This window comes from Pygocentrus nattereri, chromosome 23 (assembly GCF_015220715.1).
Source record: "Pygocentrus nattereri isolate fPygNat1 chromosome 23, fPygNat1.pri, whole genome shotgun sequence".
NCBI classification, from domain to species: Eukaryota; Metazoa; Chordata; class Actinopteri; order Characiformes; family Serrasalmidae; genus Pygocentrus; species Pygocentrus nattereri.
The window spans coordinates 14,347,345-14,371,294 of NC_051233.1; the positions used below are offsets into that span (position 1 = coordinate 14,347,345).

A 23,950-nucleotide genomic window follows, 5' to 3' on the forward strand; every position below is an offset into this window, starting at 1 on the left:
GGAGGAGGAGGCAAGCATAGACAGTGTACTAATTAAATAAATTGCACTAATAGCTATTCAAAATAGCATTTTCCTCAAGGACATTTTTCAAGAATAGAAAAAGTAGGAGCTTCAAAGATGAAGATGAAAGATCAAATATGTATCGCTTTGTGTCCCTTTGCTAGCATTGTTCTTCATGGCAGGCAAAGAAAAGACTGACCTTCCTTTCTGTGCTAGATCACGTTGCATAAATAAAACATGTAAACTAGTTGAACTAATCTTAAGTTATAGAAGCATGTAATAAAACTTGGGGACCTGCTAGCTGTCTCTGGCTATGTCCGAGTTAAAAAGATAATGTGAACAACAAAAGAACAAAATGTGCATCTGAACATAGCCTAAGACTTTCCAGTTCAAAATTAGGGGGAAAATGCTTTTGATGATGTAAGTGCTCCCCGGGTGCTGCGGATTGGGCTGCCCACCGATCTGGGCAAGTGTTTTCACTGCCCCCTAGTGTGTGTGTGTGCTCACTAGAGTGTATGTGGTGTTTCACTTCACGGATGGGTTAAATGCGGAGGTAAAATATCCCCGTTGTGGGACTAATAGGGGTCACTTAATCTTAATTAATTAATTAAATCACACATTCTATGCCAGTTTTTAGGCCAGAATGCCTTTTTAAACTCTGTGCACAAACTATTCTTATGACATTTAGTATATTCATCTGTTTGGTTGAAAATACAGTTATCAGCATTGGTGAGTTGTCAAATATACATTTTCAGTAAAAATCAGACAGTACTACACATTCATTTACATGCACTTTTGGGCCAATTTTTTTAAAAACAGTCTTTTGCAGTATAGTATTTAAGAATCTTTGTAAAGATCCTCAGGCCTTGCTATTGTTTAGGTAAGTCCTCTTTTATTGTTTGGCCTCTTTAAAACCCTCTAGGCCTGCTGCCACAATTACTTAGTAATGAATTATATCAACGCATCTAAATTACTGTTTCTCACCACCCTGCACATTTTAAAGTTTCCCTGCTCCCAACACACCTGACTCAGTTAACAAGCTATGCAACAAGCCCCTCTGGGGTGAGCAGGGACAACACTTAAATACTAAGTACTTCAAAATGTTGAAAAGTTTACTAATTTACTAATGCAGTGTAATAACAGTAATAGGCTACATGGTAAACTTTAGTCACTTAATTATTCAGACAAATATTGATTTATATTCTTTTAAAGAATTCCATATAGCAAGAATTACTGAACAAAGTCAGCCTGCAAGTTTCTGACCAGAAACACAAGCACATCTATTTTCTCTGGTTTTAACAGGGTTCTCTCTGTTTTTACCACATCACCTGTCATGCAGAAACAGGTTATGAGAACAATATGCTGTAAATATTGATTAAGAGGTTCCTCAGCCTGTACATTAGGGTTAGAAGCAGACTAAAATGTTAATTATTCCATAGTAGTGTAATCTGTACTGATAGCACTAAGTTTTATAACATAACATATGTATGTGGACATCTTTCTCAGGTCGGAGGGGTCGGAGGGGAGGCAGCTCTCAGCCCCAGAGCAGGGGAGGCAGCTCTCAGCCCCAGAGCAGGAGCGGCTCACGGGTACGTTCAGAGCTGAAGAGCCATGATCAGATTCTCAAGCAGCGCAAGCAGCAGTCTAAGCAGCAGTTCCTGCAGAGTGGAGGCTTTAAGAAGCTACGTGGCAGAAACAAGCAGCGTCTCCATGAGGTCATGAAGTCTGGCTTTGGCCGTGGCCACTTCAAGAAAGGCAAGATGAAGAAGAGACTGTGAGACTATAAGGGTCGTGAGACTAAACGGTCTCAGTTAGCCACAACAGCTTTTAACCTGTGTCACGTTTGCTACGGGGAAACAAATGCGTTGGTTTTAAAAGGCTGCTATTAAATATTTGTCTTCAGTGGCATAACGTGGACAGGTAAACAGAGTTTAATGTCCCTACTGCCTTAGTTCTCTCACTTCTGTTGAGGTATTGTGTTGGGTAAATGGGAAAGGACGTGATATGTCAGAGATCATTTGCAGTGATAAAGACATCTTATATACTGCTGCAGCTATATGCAAAAGCTTGGGCACCTCTAGTCAAATTACATCTGAAGAGTTTCATTCAGAAATGCTGTATGTCCGTTTGTATCAAAATTGGATATAAGGACTTTTTGAAAAGAATAACAGATTAACATTTTAATTTCTGTAATAAAAGTGGTATTGATCATAAGTTGGTTTCCAACGCCAACATACTGCTCTTCATTGTCTTTTTTTCATTTCTGTTAGCTTGAACCATGAAACTTTGTAGAGCCTATATGGGAGATAATGTGCTTACAGTTTTTGTACAACATTTGTTCAAACACAATTTTTCCCTAGAAAATGAATGGCTAAATGTTCAGAAAGTTAAAAACTAACTGTCATTACATACAGACAGACTCACATACCATACCACTTGCAACCACTTGGGATAACATAGCAATGTCCTTGCATCCACCTGGGTTACCATTAGAACAGCTTTGTCAAGCCAGTTTTGTTGACAAACTTTCCCCTTTTTATTATATTGTTGATATTTCTTGTATGGGTCAGGCTACTTCTAACAACATATATCACGAAAAAATCTTTTAAGTGGTCTATAAGACGTTTTGCGGCATGAAAATAACTACAGGGAACATGCTTGTGCATATTTTAGTGCACAATGATTGCTTATTTGCAGAATTTAACATTGGAGGGAAAAAAAGGTGGTTTGTACCAAAGTAATGGTATATTTGATTTTTTTTCAAATATGTTAAATTCAGGAAAGTAGTAGAAATTGTACCCTCAAAAGTACCATTTATATTTGTTCCCTGTAGAGAATGTGTTAACTTAAAATCAGCAAAATTGTCATTTGACTGGAAGTGTTCAGACTTCTGCATATAAGTGCACACCTGAAGACACGTACTCCGTAAAATTCAGTTCTAGCTGATGCAACATCAGTGAAGGAATTTTTTTGTATCTGTGGTCAAAACAGATGCTAAAGACAAAATCCCACTGTGTTTTTGCTGGCTTTGTTAAAATTGTATGAGTACTTAAGTGTAAATTCAGTCATTTCCAGCCAGTGGGATTGCAAATCATGATCAGGGCCTGTAGTCATGGAGCTTCTCAGGGCAGGAGTGCTGAGCTAGGCTAGATCTGTTCTGATCAGTGAAGTCAGAGTAAATAAGAAGGGAATATAAATCTGGGATCAGTGCTCCTACTCAGAGAACCTTCATGAGCAAGTCCCAGGTTAGATAGTCCTGAATAGTTTATCCACAAGATGGCAGCAAACTGCAATTTGTGCAATTTATCCATCTGCATCCATATTAATATAGAATGTCCTGTATTACACTGCTCTAAAGAATAATTTGTCTTTAAAAGAAAGATGAAAAAACAGTCCTTAACATAGAAGGTCTTGAAAAAATTCCACAGTGGGAGCCTGGCTGGTTCTACCACAGAAGTATGCAGTCAGTTTCTAGACATGTGTGGAGACCTTTGATAGGGCCCATCTGGATGTACTTAGATTCTCGCTGTTGTTTAGTGATATGTAACCTGTGTTATCACTGGGTTATCTGTGGCATATCTGAGTTATGCCTGGATCTGATTGACCACAATGATGATATGTGAATGACCCTTCCAACTCTCAAATGTTGTAGACCTACAAACTGTACTGTTACTTTGAGTTACTTCTCTGATAGGTATTTGCAAAGCAAGCAAAATTGCCCTGGTGCCTCACAGACCCTCGCTAACAGTTTAATATTCAGGATTCTTTCTGATAAGAACCAAATGTCGGACAGCATAAAAATACAATGAGGTGATGTTTTGTAGGGTTTTTGTGATTTAGCTTACTGCCAAATTCTTGATACAGTTTGATACGATCTGGTGTTACATTAGTATCATAAGTAGCTTTTACATGTAATTAGTATCATAAGTAGCTTTTTCAGAAAACTGTATTTGTGCCACTCACCTCAGAGAGGCAGTAGAGTTATGCCATCAAAGAATTTGGATCACATGAACAGCAATAGGTGAAAGCTTGGCTTAGCAAATGTGGCAGTTGTAATAAATCATACAGCACATACAGACAAACAGATGCAGGCAGCAGAATGACACAGACATTTTTGTTGGTATGTATATACATACATAAATACATTTTAGACTTGAACTGTAGACTAAAATCCTTTTGCATTAAATGATTCTTTATATAATAACCTTATTTAAGGTTATTTTATTGAAACAAATGGTTGGATATTCCATTTGGTCACTAACAGATCAATTACAACATTATCAAAACCTTACCAAATGCTTCAGTAGTGACAAATTTAGGAAATTTTGAACATAACTGAAAGAACGCTAGCCAGTACATGACTAGCAATCACAGCTTTGAAACGCTGTACACACAAAATCATAATTTTTTAATTCAAACACAAAAAGTTGACTTAATTGCATTAGATATGTGTTTTGTTAGTGAAAATTCTTAATGTTGCACACTGATTTTCAGATTTTGGGACAAATTTACTTAAAAACATTGGGATCTAACTGTTCACCATGTGGCTGAGGGACAGGGATGCAGTCTCACTTGCTGCTCTAATCTAGCATAGTGCAGTGACACTGAAGTGGTGGTGGCGGGTTAGTGTGTGCCTCGCTGTTACAAGTAGATCAGACGCAGCAGTGGTGCTGGAGTTTTTGAACACTATGTTCCTCACTATTAGAAACACTTACTATGTCAGTCCACCTTGTAGATGTAAAATCTGTTGCTGCAGAATTTGTATTGGTCATCTTCTAGTCCTTCATCAGTGGTCGCAGGACGATGTTGACTGGATATTTTTGGTTAGTGGCCTATTCTCAGTCCAACAGTGATACTGAGGTGTTTAAAAACTCCAGCAGCACTGCTGTGTCTGATTCACTCCTACCAGCGCAACATACACTAATACACCACCACCTCCACCTCAGTGTCACTGCAGTGCTGAAATCGTAGGTGAAAATCTACGTTTTGTTTTGAAAAACAATACAGCACAAGCACAGAAAGCTTCATAAATATTCACATCAAAAATTTTAAACTGGATTTGCATTACTTTTATTCTGAACCACAATAAGCACATCGGAGCTGCACCCAAAGCGTAATGTTTAGACACTTTGCCATGGCGAGCGAGCCACGGTGAGAGCCTGGACGTGCGAATGTCTCGCGAGTGTGTACTAAATACACAGATGATGCTAAGCCAGTGTGTCCAACATAGAACGTATTTTAAAGTGAATGTTGTAAATTATTTTAAAATATCTATAAATGTAACTTATTACTAATGTTTAAAGCGTTCTAAATCTAGTTAGTTCAAATATGTGTTTGAATGTATCCTAGCTAACGTTAGCACGTTTTTAAACCATTCTCTGCGGCCTGTGTAGAGTAGTGAGCGGTTAGCCGTTAGCTAGGTTCGCTAACAGAAAATGATGTGTAGGTACGCTTTTTAAACGATTTATTGAAACGAAAATAACCGAACAAAGTGAAGACTTTAACGTGTTTCACAAGTAGGAAACAACAGTTAATTGTCTTTTTCCTTTTTAGTAAAGAAAAGGCGGACAACGCTGCTGTACGCTAGTTAGCTGTGAAAGCCGAGCTTATTATGCTAGCTTAGCTAGCTACCTAGTTTGTTTACATGTAATGGAGTTTTCTAGAAGGTTCCAGTAACGCCAAGTCAGAATCACCTCTTCAGAATAGCCAAAGTGAAAGACGAAAGTTCAGTCCATCTCTCATGCTGTCATAAAATGTCTTTTATTTTGTGGTCTTCCGTTGTGGAAACATGTAACCTAAGTAGTAACAGCTGACAATTTCCTAATTTACACAGTAGGTTTTGATAAACAATATTTATCCTCAGGAAAAATGCCTCTCCGTCGCTTGGGAGCCTGCATGTGAGCTATTAAAACCTCTCAGATAGGACCTAATTCCCGGGAGGGACGAGAGACCACAGCACTCTTGAGTCTGCCTATCGAAACCCCAGCCCTATTCTGAAGTGAAGAGGAGCGACCACCTTATCTTCGTTCCCAGGGCTGACACAGCATCCACTTGAGATAGGAGTGAGAGACTGCTGCTGCACGCCATGGTGAGACCGCAGTAGCCCCGTAGTCTGTTTGCTTGCGAGGCTTTGTGATGAGCCCACTATCGAAAGCTGTATAGTGTGCGTTATTGGCATCTATGGGCCGTGTATAATTACAGTCTATAAAAACTACTTTTGTATAGTTTCAGCAGAGTTAACATCGAAAGCCATAGAGTGATCTTGTTGAAAGGCTGGTACACTAACTGCCCATCAGCACTTTTTATAGACATTCATTCTTCAGACCATCCACTATGTCAGATTAAGGCCAGGATGACTGACATGCTGGATTGATATTTCCTGTTATTGCCTTGACCCCTTAGCTGTTGAGTGTCTAGGGTGCAGAGTTGTTGACATTACATCTCAACAATGGAAGCCCTTAACGTTCAGTCCTCATGGCACACAATTCACAATGCTTCTTGGTATGGAATCTACCCTCTTATGGATGCTCAGGCTGCATTTTTGCGCTTTGGAGACTTAAAGGAGAATGTGACTGATTTTTCAAAATTCCTGCGTAATTAATGGTTAAGATATAAGAAGTGTTGGTGATATGAACTACATGTCTGAAAAGTAATTGCTCTAAAAGCGCCCTCTCAGAATGTTCTTACATAAAAAGATTATAAATATCTCGGACGATTCCTGTAACAGCGTTTTTCAACACTTCAATACAGCATTTTTCAGCCATTTGTTGCAGATATGTACATGCAGTGTGTTGTAAGGCAAAACAGTCCGTAAAGACAGATTATTCTGATTTACCACCATTTTACCACTATCAGCATTACGTATAGCGAGAGACATATTTGTGTTGTAGATGTGTTGACCTGTGGTTCTTATCACCAGCTGTGTAAAGAGTCAGTAAGTTTTTCAAAGTAAAGGCAGGTGAAACATTTTGTAGTAAACAACTCTGAATAACATTTTTTACATCTCACTGATTGAATTATTCAGAAATTCTAAAACATTAGTTGAATTCCTCTTTAATAGAAAGCTTGGTAGCATTATTCAGCAAGTGGAGTAAAGTTATAAAGATTACGATTCGACTAAGATTAAGTGACTTTGATAGCTTTCGATAGTAGAGCAAGCATCATGCTGAATATTCTCTCTTCTGTAAAATTATCTTATCACTAAGATGCGTTCGGAAAACTGTGCCTAACTCATCCGCTCACTCACTCACTCACTCACTCACTCACTCACTCACTCACTCACTCACTCACTCACAGGCTCAATCTAACAAGCTGAAGATTCTTTACAAGGAGGAGCTTTTAGCAGTCATATAACTGTTGGTACTTTACATCAGAGACACTGTGGGTCCTTATTTCTGATTTTCCACTATTTTACCATTAACAAAGAAATGTTTCCATTACAAAGAAAAAGTGTTGGATTCCTGGTTGTTTTGACTAGTTGACTGTTTTAACGTGTATTAAAGACCTGGTTCCCAATTTATAAAACATTTGTATGCACAGATTTGATCTTAAAAAAGTAGTATGTGAAATTTCACATGTAAGTAGATGTTTATAAAACGTACATTGGTAAGTGCAAGTTTTTAGCCTCATGTACGAATGACAGTCGGAGACAGCCATAGTGATTAGAGTATGTGATTTGTGAATGTAGTTTTTATGACACAGTTATACGCAGATGCTGAGAATATATGCTTATAACAATTTTAGAATGAAATTGAGAATGCAATTTTATATATGAGGACACTGTCTCTAGTTTATTCTCAATGAATCAGTTCACATTAGACCACCCTGAATGACTTTGTTTACATCTCAACAATTGAGTAAAATTAAAAAGAAAAACTTTTTTTTGTTTGAATGTGCTGAGGCTGCATAATTTAGAAAATGTATTTGAAAAGTATTTTAAAGAATAACTTTTAAGAAAATTGTGCACATCCTCAACTGATGACATGTTTCTGCCTACTTCAATGCCTAATTTAATTTTTTTTGGTAAATGTAACATATTAGGGAAAAAATATAATGTTGCTTGTGCAAGTTACAGCACATTTAATATATATTTTTTTTTTCAATATGTTAAACTCGGCAAATAAATAGAAATTGTTCAATAACATTTATTAAAATATTTAAGTGCATATCAAGATGTACCTTCTGCCCAATGACTGCTGGGATAAAAGTTTTTTTAGGGAAGCGAAGTTGTTTCTTCTATGGATTTCATCCATAGAAATCTTTTAGCATCTTCAGAGAATGTATCGCACATGTCTAACACCAGGGCTAATGAACATTCTCCACAAGATGGCACTGACTAGCATGAAAAGCACCAGTTGTTTCAACCCAATTGCCTGCCTGACATTTATTTTTATACTTTTTATCACTATGAGGCAGGCCTAAACATAATCATTTGCCAAGTTTGTCCTTGTTTACTTTACTTGTTTATTCCTCCTTTTTATGCTGGAGGTTCTTCGTTCATGGTTACCATGGTCTGCTTGACGTGGACTAATTGGGACCATAGGACCCACTCTGTGAATTTACATGCCTGTGCACCTCTGTAAAGGCCTCTAACCCCCTATAGGGAGTAAACGCACAGTGCAGCAATCTTATTGGGCGACCAGGAGCCAGTGGTGCAGTGACATTAGATCTGTTCTTGTGTAGAGTCGGGGAATGTAGACTCATACCTGCTGGGCTTAAATCAGCTTTCTGGTTTTTAATGGCACAAGTGGGCATAGTTTTCAAAGACCTCTTTCTAGATCTATGGGCACCAGATGCAAAGTTTGTATGGCTCTACCGAAATACTAGAGTAATCTTGACTGGTAGTGCACTTGCTTTAATCACCCAACACTCTACAGCTTCTAGGCCTGGGATCGAATCAAACATTTTTGCTATGCCCTCAGATCCAAATTATTTGAGGAATTTTATTTGTATGTTTAAATGCCACAATTGTATTTCCCTTCCTACTTTGAAACTTTTTGGAATAGGCTCCATTTATTTGACCTTTGGAGTTCTCATGCGCTTCCTACCAGCCTTCCAGTCTTTTCCAATGCTTTGTGTCTGATGATGTGCTTATGGCATACCATACACACTGAAATCCCATTTATTCTAATAAAGCTAGGAGAATTAAACTTCTTCTCTAGCTCCTGCTACCACCTGTCATTGAAACATGAAATATGGGTTAAACCCACTGTGAGGCAGGCTGCAGGATGATCTACTCAAGTCTTTTTTTCATTGCTGCGATAAATCTCCACGCACCCTATTCAGATGGCTAAGTGAATCTGAAGCGCAGGCATTTAGTTACACCACGCAGAGAGAGAATGCGCTCTGTCTGCTCACTGGAGTCCTCTCAGCACGCGAAGCTCTCTCTTACTCCTCCCTTATAGTCTTCCCCTTGTTCCCTCTTTTTATCCCCCTTTTTTCCTCGCCATTTGGTTAGACTATAACTGAATTGAGGTCTGCTAATAGTTTTAAAGAACGTGGAGGAGGTGGCTAATCATTTCCATCAAATACTGAAGTTTTTTTCTCTGTTTTGTGGGCACAGAACATATAATGTGTAGTTACATCAGAGGGACCCCTAAACATCCACAGACTCAAATCTTAGGCTGCTAGAGTCTTATGTAGAGAGCTTTATCATTGAAATGCTTTGCTTTGCATTACAGTCTGTCTGTCTGTCTGTCTGTCTGTCTGTCTGTCTGTCTGTCTGTCTATCTATCTATCTATCTATCTATCTATCTATCTATCTATCTATCTATCTATCTATCTCCCTGTCTAACACTTTGTTAGCGGATGTGAAGATCAGCTGTTATTCCTGTATTGTGTTTTTTTAAAACAAGCTCACGCAAGTTAGCAGTCTGCACTGCTGGCTCAATTTTATTAACTGTTTAACCCGAAGCTCACACTGTGTACTGTAAATTAACAAGTGAAACACACCAGCACTTTCATGTACTGTCTGTTAGCCAAAATTACAATATAAATAACATTAAATAAAAATATAACATGCCAGCCTGGCATTTTAAAAGGAACATAATATCAAATAAAAATAAATGGAACAATTAAGGTTAACATTGAAAGTAAGAGGTAATGTAGCACAATGATTTTGGTGTAGGTATAGCAGTATCGTAAGTGCACTTAACCTGGTTCACGTTATTTACTATGCCTGTCACAATTATTACAGAATCGTTTGATTGCAGTTATTTAAAGAAAGTTCATTTGTTAGCTTTCAGACTCATATTTATCTTGCAAAAAACAATGTGAATTGGATGCATTTTTATCTGTTGGGTTCATGCAAATGTATGTAAATAAAGGAATGCATAAAACACATTTAAAGACACGCCATGGGTTGTACAAAAACTTGTGACTCCTGTAACACTGTTTGAAAGCAGAGGTGAGTAATGTGTTGAGAACAAAGACAGCAATTTGGCCACTTTAGGCTTGTACTTTAATACAGTGAACAAAACACAATTAAACTGTTAGTCAATTTTTGATATGGCAATTTGTTGTCAGCAAAACATTCATGATTGTTACACAATAGCAGTACATATCTACTAAAATGAAAATAATAAATTGGCCAATTGCACGTTTTAAGCATAAACCAGCATTTTTCCGATTGTACATTTGTGTAAACATGGATCGCCAACTACTGTGTACATCTAAACTATTACATAACAATAGTTTATCTTATTTTCAGATACTTCCAGAGTCATTTACAATTGTAGGAGAAAATAGTGATAGGAGTCTTGCCCAAATTTTTCTTTTCTACTGGTAATCTCCATTTTCCTTTGTGTGAGGTGGTGGTGGTGAGCTGAAAACAAGCCAAAGGTCCAGTACTAGTTACTACACACCAGAGTTTGCATGAGTTAAAAATAGGTCTCTTATTTAGTGGTTTTAATATTAGAGTGGTAATAATGATTACAATTTTCCATATATTGATAAGTACTATATCAGTTGCTGATATAGATTGTGCACTATGTAATCACTCAAATTAGTGAGAATGTAAGACTTGGACCATTCTGCACATTTTGGAACCTATACTATACACTAACAGGCTATAGGTCATGCTCTGAAGGGTTATTTTGGGGGGTGCTCAGACAGTCATGGTCTGATGAGAAAGCCCTTATAAAGACGTCGGACTGACTGGCAGTTGGAAAAGTGGGTTATCACTGCAACTGCTGTGCCTCGTGACACTGACTCGTTTGCATCTAGTCAACACCTTCCATCCACTCCCGGGGTGAGCGGCCCCTAGCTTCCTAAAGCAACCTCTGTCTTTCTTGGGCTCTCCTCATGCATCAGGGTCTGGAAAAGAAACCCCTGTCTCCATGTGGCTTATATTATTCATGAGAAATCACTGGCCTCTGGCATGGCCATACCAGTGTTAAATGTTTGCGTTGTTAATGGCTTTTTAGTGTTTCCACACTTTTGGAATGACTCACTGGCAAGACCTGATATACTTTGAATGTGAATTAGAGTCATTTTCTTATTTGATTGGTAAGAATCAAGGTTTACTTCAGAGGTACTGCTTGTGTTGTTGATGTTACTTGTTTTCTTTATCTAGCATTCTTTGTTTATTCTCTTGAAGCACTCTTAAAAGTGAAAATGCCAAAAAGGTTCTTTGGAGGCAACACGAGAACAATTTATTTTCCCTAATGAACCTCTCTGGAACCTTTTTTGTAAATGACATCTGAGTATAAAGATCGTTTTAAAAGTTCAGAGAACTTTTACATTATGTGAGAGGGAAAATAAATTGTTCTTGTATTGCTCCAAAGAACTTTTTTGGCACCTTCACTTTTAAGACTGCTTCAAGAGAATGAACAAAGAATGCTAGATAACAAAAACAAATAACGTCAACAACCCAAGCAGTACCTTTGAAGTAAACTTTGTTTCTGAAGTAAACCTTGACCAATCAAATGAGAAAATGACTCTAATTCACATTCTAACAGTGGTGGACAGTAAATAAGTAAATGTAATTTGTTACTGTACTTAAGCAGTTTTTTCTTTTATCTCTATCTGTGTTTCCATTTTAGGTGACTTTTAACTTTCACTCCACTACATTTCAAAGTCAAATATCTTACTTTTTACTCCACTACATTATGCAAAATCTGTCGTTCCTTTTGGCTTATGTGTGTATAAAAATGTAACCTGTCAAAATGAAAGAAGAGTGAAGCAAGAACACCAATCAGGTCACAGCACGCACTTTGTTTTGAGCTAGTTTTGACCTGTTGGACATGTCGACCCAGTGCAATCATATGGTTCAACGTTAGTACATCAGCGTAAAATTTTGGGAGTGTCTGCTCCAACATAAATAATAGAACTAACCTAACTTCTTGTAAATAGACCACAGTATATAAATATGTACACATATGCAGTTCTGAATTTATATACTATTTAATTTTATATGAAATTGTTTTTGCTAGTTTATGTTTATGAACAGAGACCTACAGATGCAATATAGTAAAGGAAACTCATTTGTGATCCTGAGTTAAAAGCAAGTTTTTATTAAACTTAAACTTTTAACTAAGCAAATAAATCTTAAACTGAAACTTATCTCAGAGCCACTCGCTTCTACCTAATGGAAACTGTTTGCCTTCAGTGTTTTTTGTGCTTATGATAATTTTAATAGACATCTGTGTCAGACTTAATAATGACTTTCTATTAAAAGACTAGTTTACCAAGAGTGACACTAAAGTATTTTCATCTAAAATAAGTTAATGAAGCAGGAGTTTTGTTACAAAAATGATAATAATTAATCTTTTAGTACTTTTACTTTCAATACTTAAGTACATTTGAAGGCAAGTACTTTTGTACTTTTACTCAAGTGGAGGTCTACAAGGAGGAATTCTACTTTTACTGAAGTAATATTTTACCTTGGGTATCTCTACTTTTGTCCACCACTGCATTCTAAACCAGGGGTGTTCAGTCTTTTCTGTAAACGGCTGATATGGCTGCAGGTTTTCATTCTAGCAAAGCAGAGACATGCATGATCAGTTGTTGAAGACGAGTGGAATCAGGTGTGCCCCTGCTACTTTGGACTGAAAACCTGCAGCCACACTGGCCCTTTGTGACACGCCTGTTTTAAACCAATATAATTTCTTTTTTGAGCTGTATGTCCATACCAGGCACCATTTATTAACCATATCTTAGCAAGCTTGCTGCGCTTATGAACTTCTCCATCTTTGTAAATGGTATATGTAAGTATGACATACGTATTTAAAGTTCAGAGAACTTCCACATAATTAATAATACGTTTTATATTAAAATAAGTTTTTTCCTAGAACTCTGTGTCTAAGCCAAGAAACATTTACAGAACATATAGGAACACATTTGTTTCCCAAAGAACCTCTCAGTTGAAGGTTCTTTAAAGAACACTTTTATACGTGAGATATCTGAGTGTGAAGAATCTATATAGTGTAGGAGTTCTAAAGCTTTATTTATTTTTTCAGCTCCAAGCCAATGACCATTTCAACTCTCTATGAACACCTCTCCATTAAAAAGAAACACTAGTAATTTGTGAAATTGTGTAATTATGAAGAACATTTTTTTAAGTTTCTTTTTTTCTTTTTTACATCCAAGCTCAGAAACATTTCAAGAGCAGTTTGTGACAAGCATTATGTCTTTAAAAATTAGGCAAAAAAGCTTTATTTCTTATTTCACCCAATACAATTTTTTTTTATTTATTGTGAGCCATTTGCCTCTAATATCCCAGTAATTTACTTTACAGTTTGGCTTTACTGATTATCCAGATTATGTTTCAGTCGTTTTATTTAGTAATGTAATTTTGAGACATTGACAGTGTTTTCTTCACTCACCCTCAAAACTGTTTAGTCATGCATTCAGTGACCTGGAACAGTTTATTACTATGTTGAGTCACAGCCTTTCTTCCTTTCCACGAATCCAAAAAGAAAACCAACCATCCCTCTTCTTAAATTCTTGCTTTGAGAACATGTTGTGTACAAGGTAATGTTACAAGCAAGCCTGTTTTTGGCACGGCTCCTCAGATTTCCTTTTATTCTGCAGATCTCTCTCTCTCTCTCTCTCTCTCTCTCTCTGTTTCTCTCTGGTTGTCTGGTGTGGCCGTGCATTCTCAGAGTCTCCCTGTAACTGCTCTGATGTGTCCTGCCCCTCAGCGGTTAGACACTTCATTTGTCATTGGAAGGATCAGAGGAGGCGGTGAAAATCAAAATAATCATTGGACAAAGTCGCTAGAAAAAATGCCAACCCCGAGATAACAAGACCTCTAGAGTTTTATCCATTCAGTCTTGAGAGAGAAATTTGCAACAGATTTTTTGAATGATGAAAATGAAAAAGTTGGCTACTCCTCCTTTCTAGTGTAAAAATGGCTTGTTTATTATGAATGGTCTCAATTGCAAATTAAAACAAAAAGGCTAGAGAAAAATGTTTGGTGTATAGTCTTACTACATTCACTGCTCACTGTTTTAAAGCAAAATGTTTTTCACATGTGTAAAATTGTGATTATGGTACACGTAGGCTCTCCTCATTACGGCCTCAAGCAGGCGGTTTAGAGTTCTGGGGTGAAGACTTAATAGGTATAAGAACTCTCAGTCAGCATTACTACTTAGCCAAGAAATCAGGCTATTTGTATATTTACATGTACATTCATTGTGTAATACTGAGTGAAAGTGCAGTGTTAGTGTTTTTTTTGTTCTGCTTATTTGCTTTATTTACATTTATTTCTTATTTATGTTTGCTTATTATATATATATATATATATATATATATATATATATATATATATATATATATATATATATATATATATATATATCCCGCGACCCTGACGGAGAAGCGGCTTACAAAATGGATGGATGGATGGATGGATATACATATATATATATATATATATATATATATATATGTATGTATATGTGTGTGTGTGTGTGTGTGTGTGTGTGTGCGCGCATATATATATATATATATATATATATATATATATATATATATATATATATATATATATACAAAAGACAGTGAGGCTAGATGAATTTTTGAGAAATCTTTGCATAAGTGGCCAGCACAGATTTATACATTCAGAAACAGTTGTACCAGCCAGAAAATAGTTATTAACATTTCATAATTTGTAACCTCATACAGTACTGTGTAAAAGTCGGATACCAACCTATATCTATGAATTTTCTGTCAAAATGGCCATTAAGTACAAACTATTTATTGGTCAACTTCAAAAAATGCAGAAACACGTATTTAACAGAAAATGATACAGAAGCCCCAACAGCTAAATATACCAAATGTGTAATTACTTTGTGTCCACCCTTTCCTTTATTATGGCTTTCATTCTTTTCAGGAGATTTGCAGGTATGTTTTTCCACGCCTCCAAAGTTCAGTCATGCATTATTTGCTTCTTAAAATCCCTGTATTCCCAAACACTTTCGTTGATTGTTCTGTGGTCATCAGCAGCTTCTTTGCTTAATTTCAGTTATAGATTTTTTACACCTTTTTTCCTTGACGTGGGCCTTCTTTACTTCCTGCAAGTGGATCTTACCAATCCTATATCTAATCCTCAGAAAAATCTCCTGAAAAAGAATAGCTTAATGGCCAGTTTGACTGAAAATGAAATAAATGAAGGGTGGTCTCTTGACACTTGCATTGTACAGTAGCTGTGGCCTGTTTACCTCATGCATAGTGCAGCAGTAAATATAATTAACTTAAAAATATTAATTTGTCTAAGTACAAGTCTTTTGTACTAGTGCAAATACAGAAGAAACAGATTTAATGAAAATCTTCTCAGATTGTTAATGAAGGCTGTAGAAAAGCAGAGCTACTACTTTATTTATTTATTATTATTATTTTATTTAAAACTGTTTAAGCAGAGACCGTTTTCTCATATATTTGACAAGACAGCAACAATTTTTAATCACTTGATGGATGACAAACTAGTGGGAAACACCAACAGTTGACCAATGATTTACTCATAGGTTGTTGGGCAGCTGGCAAAGGCTTTTTACCAGCGATGAGAGGTGAGTGCTACTTTCTGCAGTGAAATCCACTGATTACCTGATCTGCTTCTCTGATTTATTTTACTTTTGTTTAATAAGTGATTTGTCACTTTGCTACATGTCCACATCAGAATAAAACAAAAGCAGCATTGGATTTTTTACACAATGTAGCACATGTAGTTGAATGCATTAAATGAAATAATAATTACTATCCATTTCTTCTGATGTTCAAATGCTATCTTCTGCTTGTATTTAGAAAGTATAATCTGCTTTGATGTGTAGTGTAATCCCCTCTTTTGATGTTGTTAGAGTTGCCTGTTGACTCAATGCTCAGGCTTCATTGGTTGTTGTGGGTTAGGTTACCATAGGGGGGCAGTGCAGTCATTTCTTCAGGACTTCTACCTATATGGACTCATTTCAGCTTGTGTCAGAACCTTTTGTCGTAAAACACTATAAGCTATTTTTTATTTATACATGGAATAATAAGTGAATGCTTATCAAGCTATGTTTTTCATGGTTTTAAAATAATATCTGAAATCTCTGTTCTTGTAAAGAAACAAATTCTTGTAAACCCAAGAATATTTTTTCAGTAACCAGTTGGACAGTCTTTAAATTAGAGTGTTTTTTTTGCATCATTCATTTGTATCTGTAGATTCAAAGCTTGACTTTGCCCTTGATCTGTTCCTTTTACTCAGTCCAGTAAAACCAGTCATGAAAAGGCGAGTGACCACCGGGGCAGCGTGGCGTCCGGAAAGGCTGAGAGGGGGCTGGGGCAAAGACCCTGGACATGTTATGGAAGTGTGCAGTGGACAGGGGGCAGACAGGACGTGACCCGTGAGAGGAAGTCTTGTGCCCACTAGGAGGAGGATTCATCCATCAAGCCCAGTCGAGACCAGTGGCTGAAGCCTCAAACGAGCTGGGAGGATTAGCGGGGGACTCATGCGTTTATTAAGCGTATGTAGACGATACTCTTTAGTGTAGATTCCTTAGCTTGGATGTACGGTTTTAACAAAAACTTTTTAAATTTGCATAGAATTTTGATGTTCATTCATCTATCATTAGAGAACTAAAGGTAGTAATTCTATGGCATCATTATAAGGTACCCTTTTTTGGAACTGTTGAAGTAACATTATTTTGTAGTGACGTCTTTGCAATCCCAGCTCATAGTAGAGTATTAGTATGCCGAAATGAGAGTATGATTCCTTTGGGGGTAAGGGGGAGAGTCAGTATAGTAAAGCTATTTCACATTTTCCCAATAGATGATACATATGTTTTGATTGACACAGTGCACTAGTAGTGCCACAATTTAAAAACAGCCATCAAAATCTATAAATACAGTGATTTATTTCAGTGCTTCACACACTGCACTGCATTAAATTCAGTTAAACAAGACTAAATATGCTCTCTTTGTAACAGAACATGTAGCTGTTCAATGTTCTTTAACCGTACACAACATGTACAATATACTCAGGAAAATTGTTTATCAAGGTGACAAAATTTATCACAATAATGATAAAACATCGACTTCTTGGCCACCTCTAATCTCTACCAGTTTGTTTGGTTGCTACAGTGGTAGTATTTAAAAAAAATACTTTTAACAATTATTAATGCAATACGTTCTTTTTTTCAGTCTTTCACGCTGCATAAACCATGATATACTCAAAAAAGCACATTGTGATGTTCTGGGCTAAAGTAGAGACAGTCAGGAGAATTCTTGGTGGGCAAGCAAGTCAAAATAATTGAACATATCTTGTACAGGAACAAACTTAAATTTTGATAGCACAATTTCTGTTTAGTTGCTGAATTTTACATATTGGAAAAACTGAACAAAACTTTTTGCTCAGACCACATTTTACATTTTTTATTTACATTTACATTTACGTTTTTTTCCCCCAGTATGTTAAATTCAGTAATTAAAATAAACAGTAATTGAATATTAAAATATGTAGAAACATACTCTCTGTAGAGGATGTGTTTACTTATTTTCACTTCCAAATCAACATAATTTGGTGTTACTTTTACAGGGACAGCATAACATTTGCATATGACTAAATGTAACCCATGCATACAGACATAAGCACTTACAGACAAACTGTAAACATTATAACCAAGTATTTGTCTACAACCCCAATTCCAATGAAGTTGGGACATTGTGTCAAACAAATAAAAACAGAATACGATGATTTGAAAATCTTTTCAACCTACATTCAATTGAATACACTACAAAGACAAGATATTTAATGTTCAAATGGATAAACTTTATTGTTTTTTCAAATATTCACTCATTTTGAATTTGATGCCTGCAACATGTTCCAAAGAAGTTGAGACAGGGACAACAAAAGACTGGGAAAGTTGAGGAATGCTCAAAAAACACCTGTTTGAAACATTCCACGGGTGAACAGGTGAGTGCCATGATTGGGTATAAAGGGAGCATCCCTGAAAGGCTCAGTCTTTCACAAGTCACGAATTTATGTCTGCAACACGTTCCAAAGAAGTCGGGACAACTTCTGGGCATGTTTACCACTGTGTTACATCACCTTTCCTTTTAACAACACTCAGTAAACGCTTGGGAACTGAGAACACTAATTGTTAAAGCTTTGTAGGTGGAATTCTTTCCCATTCTTGCTTGATGTACAACTTCACTTACTCAACAGGGGCTCCGTTGTCGTATTTTTCGCTTCATAATGCGCCACACATTTTTAATGGGAGACAGGTCTGGACTGCACGCAGGCCAGTCTAGTACCTGCACTCTTTTACTACGAAGCCACGCTGTTGTAACATGTGCAGAATGTGGCTTGGCATTGTCTTGCTGTAATAAGCAGGACGTCCCTGAGAAAGATGTTGCTTGCATGGCAATATATGTTGCTCCAAAACCTGTATGTACCTTTCAGCATTAATGATGCCTTCACAGATGTGCAAGTTACCCATGCCATGGGCACTAACACACCCCCATACCATCAGAGATGCTGGCTTTTGAACTTTGCACTTATAACAATCCGGACCTTTTCCTCTTTGGCCTGGAGGACACGACGTCCATGATTTCCAAAAACAATTTGAAATGTGAACTCGTCAGACCACAGGACACTTTTCCACTTTGCGTCAGTCCATCTCAGATGAGCTCGGGCCCAGAGAACCTGGCGGCGTTTCTGGGTGTTGTTGATATATGGATTTCACTTTGCATGGCAGAGTTTTAACTTGCACTTGTGATGGAGCAACGAACTGTGTTTACTGACAATGGTTTTCCTGAGCCCATGTGGTAATATCTGTTACAGAATGATGTCGGTTTTTAATGCAGTGCCGCCTGAGGGATCGAAGGTCACGGGCATTCAGTGTTGGTTTTCTGCCTTGCCGCTTACTTGCAGAGATTTGTCCAGATTCTCTGAATCGTTTGATGATATTATGGACTGTAGATGACGAAATCCCTAAATTCCTTGCAATTGCGTGTTGAGAAACGTTGTTCTTAAACTTTTGGACTATTTGCTTACACAGTTGTTCACAAAGTGGTGAACCTCACCACATCCTTGCTTGTGAACAACTGAGCCTTTCAGGGATGCTCCCTTTATACCCAATCATGACACTAACCTGTTTCCAATTAACCTGTTCACCTGTGGAATGTTCCAAACAGGTGTTTTTTGAGCATTCCTCAACTTTCCCAGTCTTTTGTTGCCCCTGTCCCAACTTCTTTGGAACATGTTGCAGGCATCAAATTCAAAATGGGTGAATATTTGCAAAAAACAATAAAGTTTATCTGTTTGAACATTAAATATCTTATCTTTGTAGTGTATTCAATTGAATATGGGTTGAAAAGGATTTGTAAATCATTGTATTCTGGTTTTATTTATGTTTTACACAATGTCCCAACTTCATTGGAATTGGGGTTGTACATGTGAAATCAATGACCCACTTAACAAGTGGTCATTATAGCAAATAAATAAATTTAGGAAGTGAAGAAAGGGAATGCCTAGATTTTAGAAAAAAAGCTAATCTAATTTGAACACAGTATAAGTCTTTCTCTGCTAAGTTAGCTGTAATTTGCTGTCAGCTTTTCTCCTTTTTGTTTTTCGTTTTTTGGAGAAGGCAGTGTCTTTGTATGTTGTCATGTAAATCCTGGTCTGAGATGAGTCTTACTCAGGCTCTGAATGTAATTTATCATGGTAATGATATTTGTCATTGTCTTGCCCACTCCTGCCACCCATGCTATTCCTACACTCTTAAAAAATATGGTGCTAAAATGTTTTTTGCGATGTAATATAATGAATACAACCACATTTTGCTTCTTGGAAGAACCTTTCAGTACATGGTTCTTTAAAGTAAGTCAAAATTGAAGCTATTCAACCTCTAGCGGTTAAATAGATTAACTACAACAACACTGGAATGATTCATCCCATCAAGAAAATCTCCAAATTTTTATCTAATAGCTAGCATCAAACTCTTGTGTCTGGGGGAACATTGAAATTACAAGACCATAAACATTTGGCATACAGTGTATACCGATTTGCTGTTCTGTTTTTTTTTTTTTTTTTGGTAATGACCTCCCCTGATTTTTACACCGAGCCATCACTACCAGGCAAAGATTGTTTCTTCAGCAGCATTTAACGTGGAACGGAAAACCAACTTGAGCCTCATCTAATTAGCGTTGCCACCTGCATGGGTGTTTGGTGCAGTTGACTATTACATATACTTGCTGAGCACTTTATATGAGCACTCTTCTGTTACTGGATAGGGCCTGTTTTTTATCTAAACATTTCTTCATGGCATGGATTCCACAAGATGTTGAAAACATTTGTTTAGGATTCTGGAGGCCATATTACAGAAACTTCTGTAAAAGGACTGAATTTAGGACAGTAGCTATTACAGAATAACAGTAATAACACATTTTTAAGTTCATAATCTTATCCTAACTCAGATCCAAAAATTTTACAGAAAGAACATAACTAGACAACATTTCCTGAATTCTCTCCTAACTTTAAGATGTCGCAGTGGTGTCCTAACACCTGTTTTGACTGTCCTATTTATGTTGTTTTTTACATAGCTTTGATCGCATAGATCCATACTAGCGTTTTTATTATATTTATTTATATAGTAAAATGTTGGTTTCAGTTGTGAGATATTTTTTTTTGTAAACATCCCAGACAGTGCACTCTCTTATTACTTTCGTGTTTTAATGTTGATGAAAAGTTGTAAAAATATTACAGTGAGGGTAGTGAATAATGAGGAGACAGAGCTGAATGCGTTTGTTTATTAGACGGAATAATGTAGCATGGCTTGCCTGAAATGGAACCTGCAACTGCGGAGTGGAGAACTCAATATTTTTAACTTCCATTGATTATTGCAGGAGGTAGCTGTAACTTACATTTTTAACATTATTCTGATTGTATTTGCATTTGAGCTGTGTGTATGGTCAGTTGCTTGATAACAGACATAATAATAGTTAATTGCTGGGTAGTCTGAATAGTAGATCTCCTAACTTGTGATAAGATGCTATGGGATAAGATTCCTAAATTAGGTTGAGATGTGGTCATGAATCATGCAACTCCTGCAGATTTTTTAGATAAACTTTCATTGAGCGAATTTTATGTGCTACCACATCCCAAATATGTTCCATTGTATTCAGATTACTGCAAAGGCCACTGATGAACACTAAGCTCATTATCTTGTTCTTAAAACTTATTTCAGATGGAAGTAGCCATTAGTAGATGGGTAAATTATGGCTATGAAGGGATGCACCTGGTCAGCAAACAGTACTCAAATAGGCTGTTGCATTCAAGCGTTAAGTGGTTTTAAGATTCCCCACACCATTACTGCCTACCTTGACTGTTGTCTTGTCTGATTCTGCCATCTGTGTGACTAAGTAGAAATCGAGATTTTCCAGACCAGGTTACATTTTTCCTGTCTTCAACTGTCCAGTTTTGGTGAGCCTGTACTGACTGGAGCCTCATCTTTCTGAACTTCTGTTCGCTGGAGGTTTCTGTTATTGCACCATTCTAAGTAAATTCTATAGACTGTTGTGTGAAAATCCCAGGAGATCAGCAGTTATAGAAAGACTCAGACAAGCCCATTTGGAAGCAACAATCATACCACAATCAAAATAACTGAGAACATGTTTTCCCCTGTACGGATTCATGTATTCATTTGATTTTTGAAAAGCACTTCCAGTGTTGGTTCTTGCTTTAGCTTGTTTCTTGTCATTTGTTTACAACAATTTTTTTTCCCCACAGTACTACAACTTGCTCGTATAGGTTGCTACCTGGATTCTGCCATGTTTTGTTAGCTGAGGAGACCGAGAAGGTGTAGGGGAGGTTCTTGACTCACAGGAGGTCAGTGTAAACACAGACAAGATGTCCACTCTGCCCTGCAGTTTTCCAAACAGGGTTTCTCAGGCACACTTGTGCTGATGCTGTTGCCAAAAGAATTACATTTTTATCATATTCTACATATTTTCTAGGCTATTTGTATTAGTAAAATAAATAAAATGACTAATGCACCTTTAAAGAACATTAAATATGTGGATGTAAAGTTTTAAAGATAACGTAGGGTTTCTATACCAGTTTTTTTTTACTTTAAACTGTGCATCCAAGTTGAAAAGCATTTAAGAAACTCTAGTTTTAAAAATATGGTCCTGTTATGTTGCCAAGTACACAAAAATCAATAGATTTTCAACCTACACACAGTCAGAGAAAGGGACAGAGGTCCAAACAGTAATTCATAGATCTACCATTCATTAGTATTGTATTTGAAGTTTCCCCTAGTTAAATTGGTGGTATCTGAATCATTGGTCTGTCTTTTGAAGCTGCTCTAATTTGTCAGAGGAGGTTCGTTACTCCAGCATCAAGGCCAGGCAGATCAAAGAGGTAAGGTCCTTTGTGCGGCCACAGAATAACATGGAGCCAGGCTGGTTAGGGCACTGGACAAATAGCCCAGAGGTCATGAATTAAATTCCTGCACCAGGCAAAAAGACCATGTGCTGATGTATCCTGCTTCCCTCTTTCATTTCACAAAATAGAGGCATTTTGTTTACAAATGCCAAATAGGTAAATTCACCTACGCTGGCCTGTAAGAAATCTCTCCAATCTTAATGTAACAAATATCTTTATATTATAAATATTTTAGTGCACATCACTATATTATATTTACTCATCGATAATTATAAAGAAAATGTTATAATAAAATAAATGGAATATAAAATGAGATGTTTATTAGTCACATATTATAAAATTGCATACTTTTTGTTTCTAAAACATTTTTTCATTTCGAGGTTTACTGTTATCAAGTGAAAAATGTAGCTGCCACGTTACAGGTGCATATCAAATACACCCGAATGTATCTGAAGGAATGGTAAAATTGTCCTTGTTTTATAGAAGGTGAGAGAATTAACCGCAGACTGTAGGTAACCCATTGCAAATGAAGGGATATTTTCCCATACTTCTTGCAAACCCTTCCAAAGTTCAATTTTAGAAGTCGGTTGCATAAGTTAACTGTATATTAGTATATCATGATTGCTACTGCCACATAATTGGTTTACTTTAATTACTACTTGTGAATTTGCAGCCATGCATGTTTATATAGAGCCAGCTTTTGACTGCTCAGTCCGATCTGTTGCAGTGGTCCCCTGAAGTGAAGTCTCAGATAAGCTGTCTGGTTGTTGTTTCCTCATCTTCATTGGCCTGCAGTTCAGGACTGGTGTTATTACTGTGCTTCTGCCTTGCTCCTTGTACTCTGCCTGTTGTGGGAGAATCCAAAGCTTGGGGAACTTACACTTATACTAATGTGTGTCCTTATTGAGCCAAAAAATGTGATACATTATGCCAGATACTGCACTGATGTTTGATGGTGGTGGAGTCTGGTGGTCTTAAGAGTAAATTTCAGGTTACTTGCTGACAGAAGTGTTCAGAAGACATGTTAAGTTATTGTTGGCTGGACAAATATAATTATCAAAAACATTTAAAGGGTCACTTCAGCAAAGT

The 23,950-nt window shown here is 36.9% G+C and overlaps 1 protein-coding gene and 1 long non-coding RNA gene across 2 annotated transcripts in view; both read left to right on the plus strand.

The window, feature by feature from the left end:
* Window positions 1-2,232, plus strand: part of ddx54 (DEAD (Asp-Glu-Ala-Asp) box polypeptide 54) — a 17,638-nt gene extending 15,406 nt beyond the window's left edge. The window contains exon 20 of the mRNA XM_017701658.2: window positions 1,507-2,232. Coding sequence (XP_017557147.1) covers window positions 1,507-1,778 — 272 coding nt within the window. The 3' untranslated portion in view covers window positions 1,779-2,232. The remainder of the gene's footprint in view (window positions 1-1,506) is intronic.
* Window positions 2,233-4,937: 2,705 nt separating this feature from the next.
* Window positions 4,938-23,950, plus strand: part of LOC108429697 — a 42,753-nt gene continuing 23,740 nt past the window's right edge. Inside the window, exons 1-3 of the long non-coding RNA XR_001858024.2 lie at window positions 4,938-6,088; window positions 16,682-16,940; window positions 22,205-22,303. This is a non-coding gene — a long non-coding RNA (uncharacterized LOC108429697). The remainder of the gene's footprint in view (window positions 6,089-16,681; window positions 16,941-22,204; window positions 22,304-23,950) is intronic.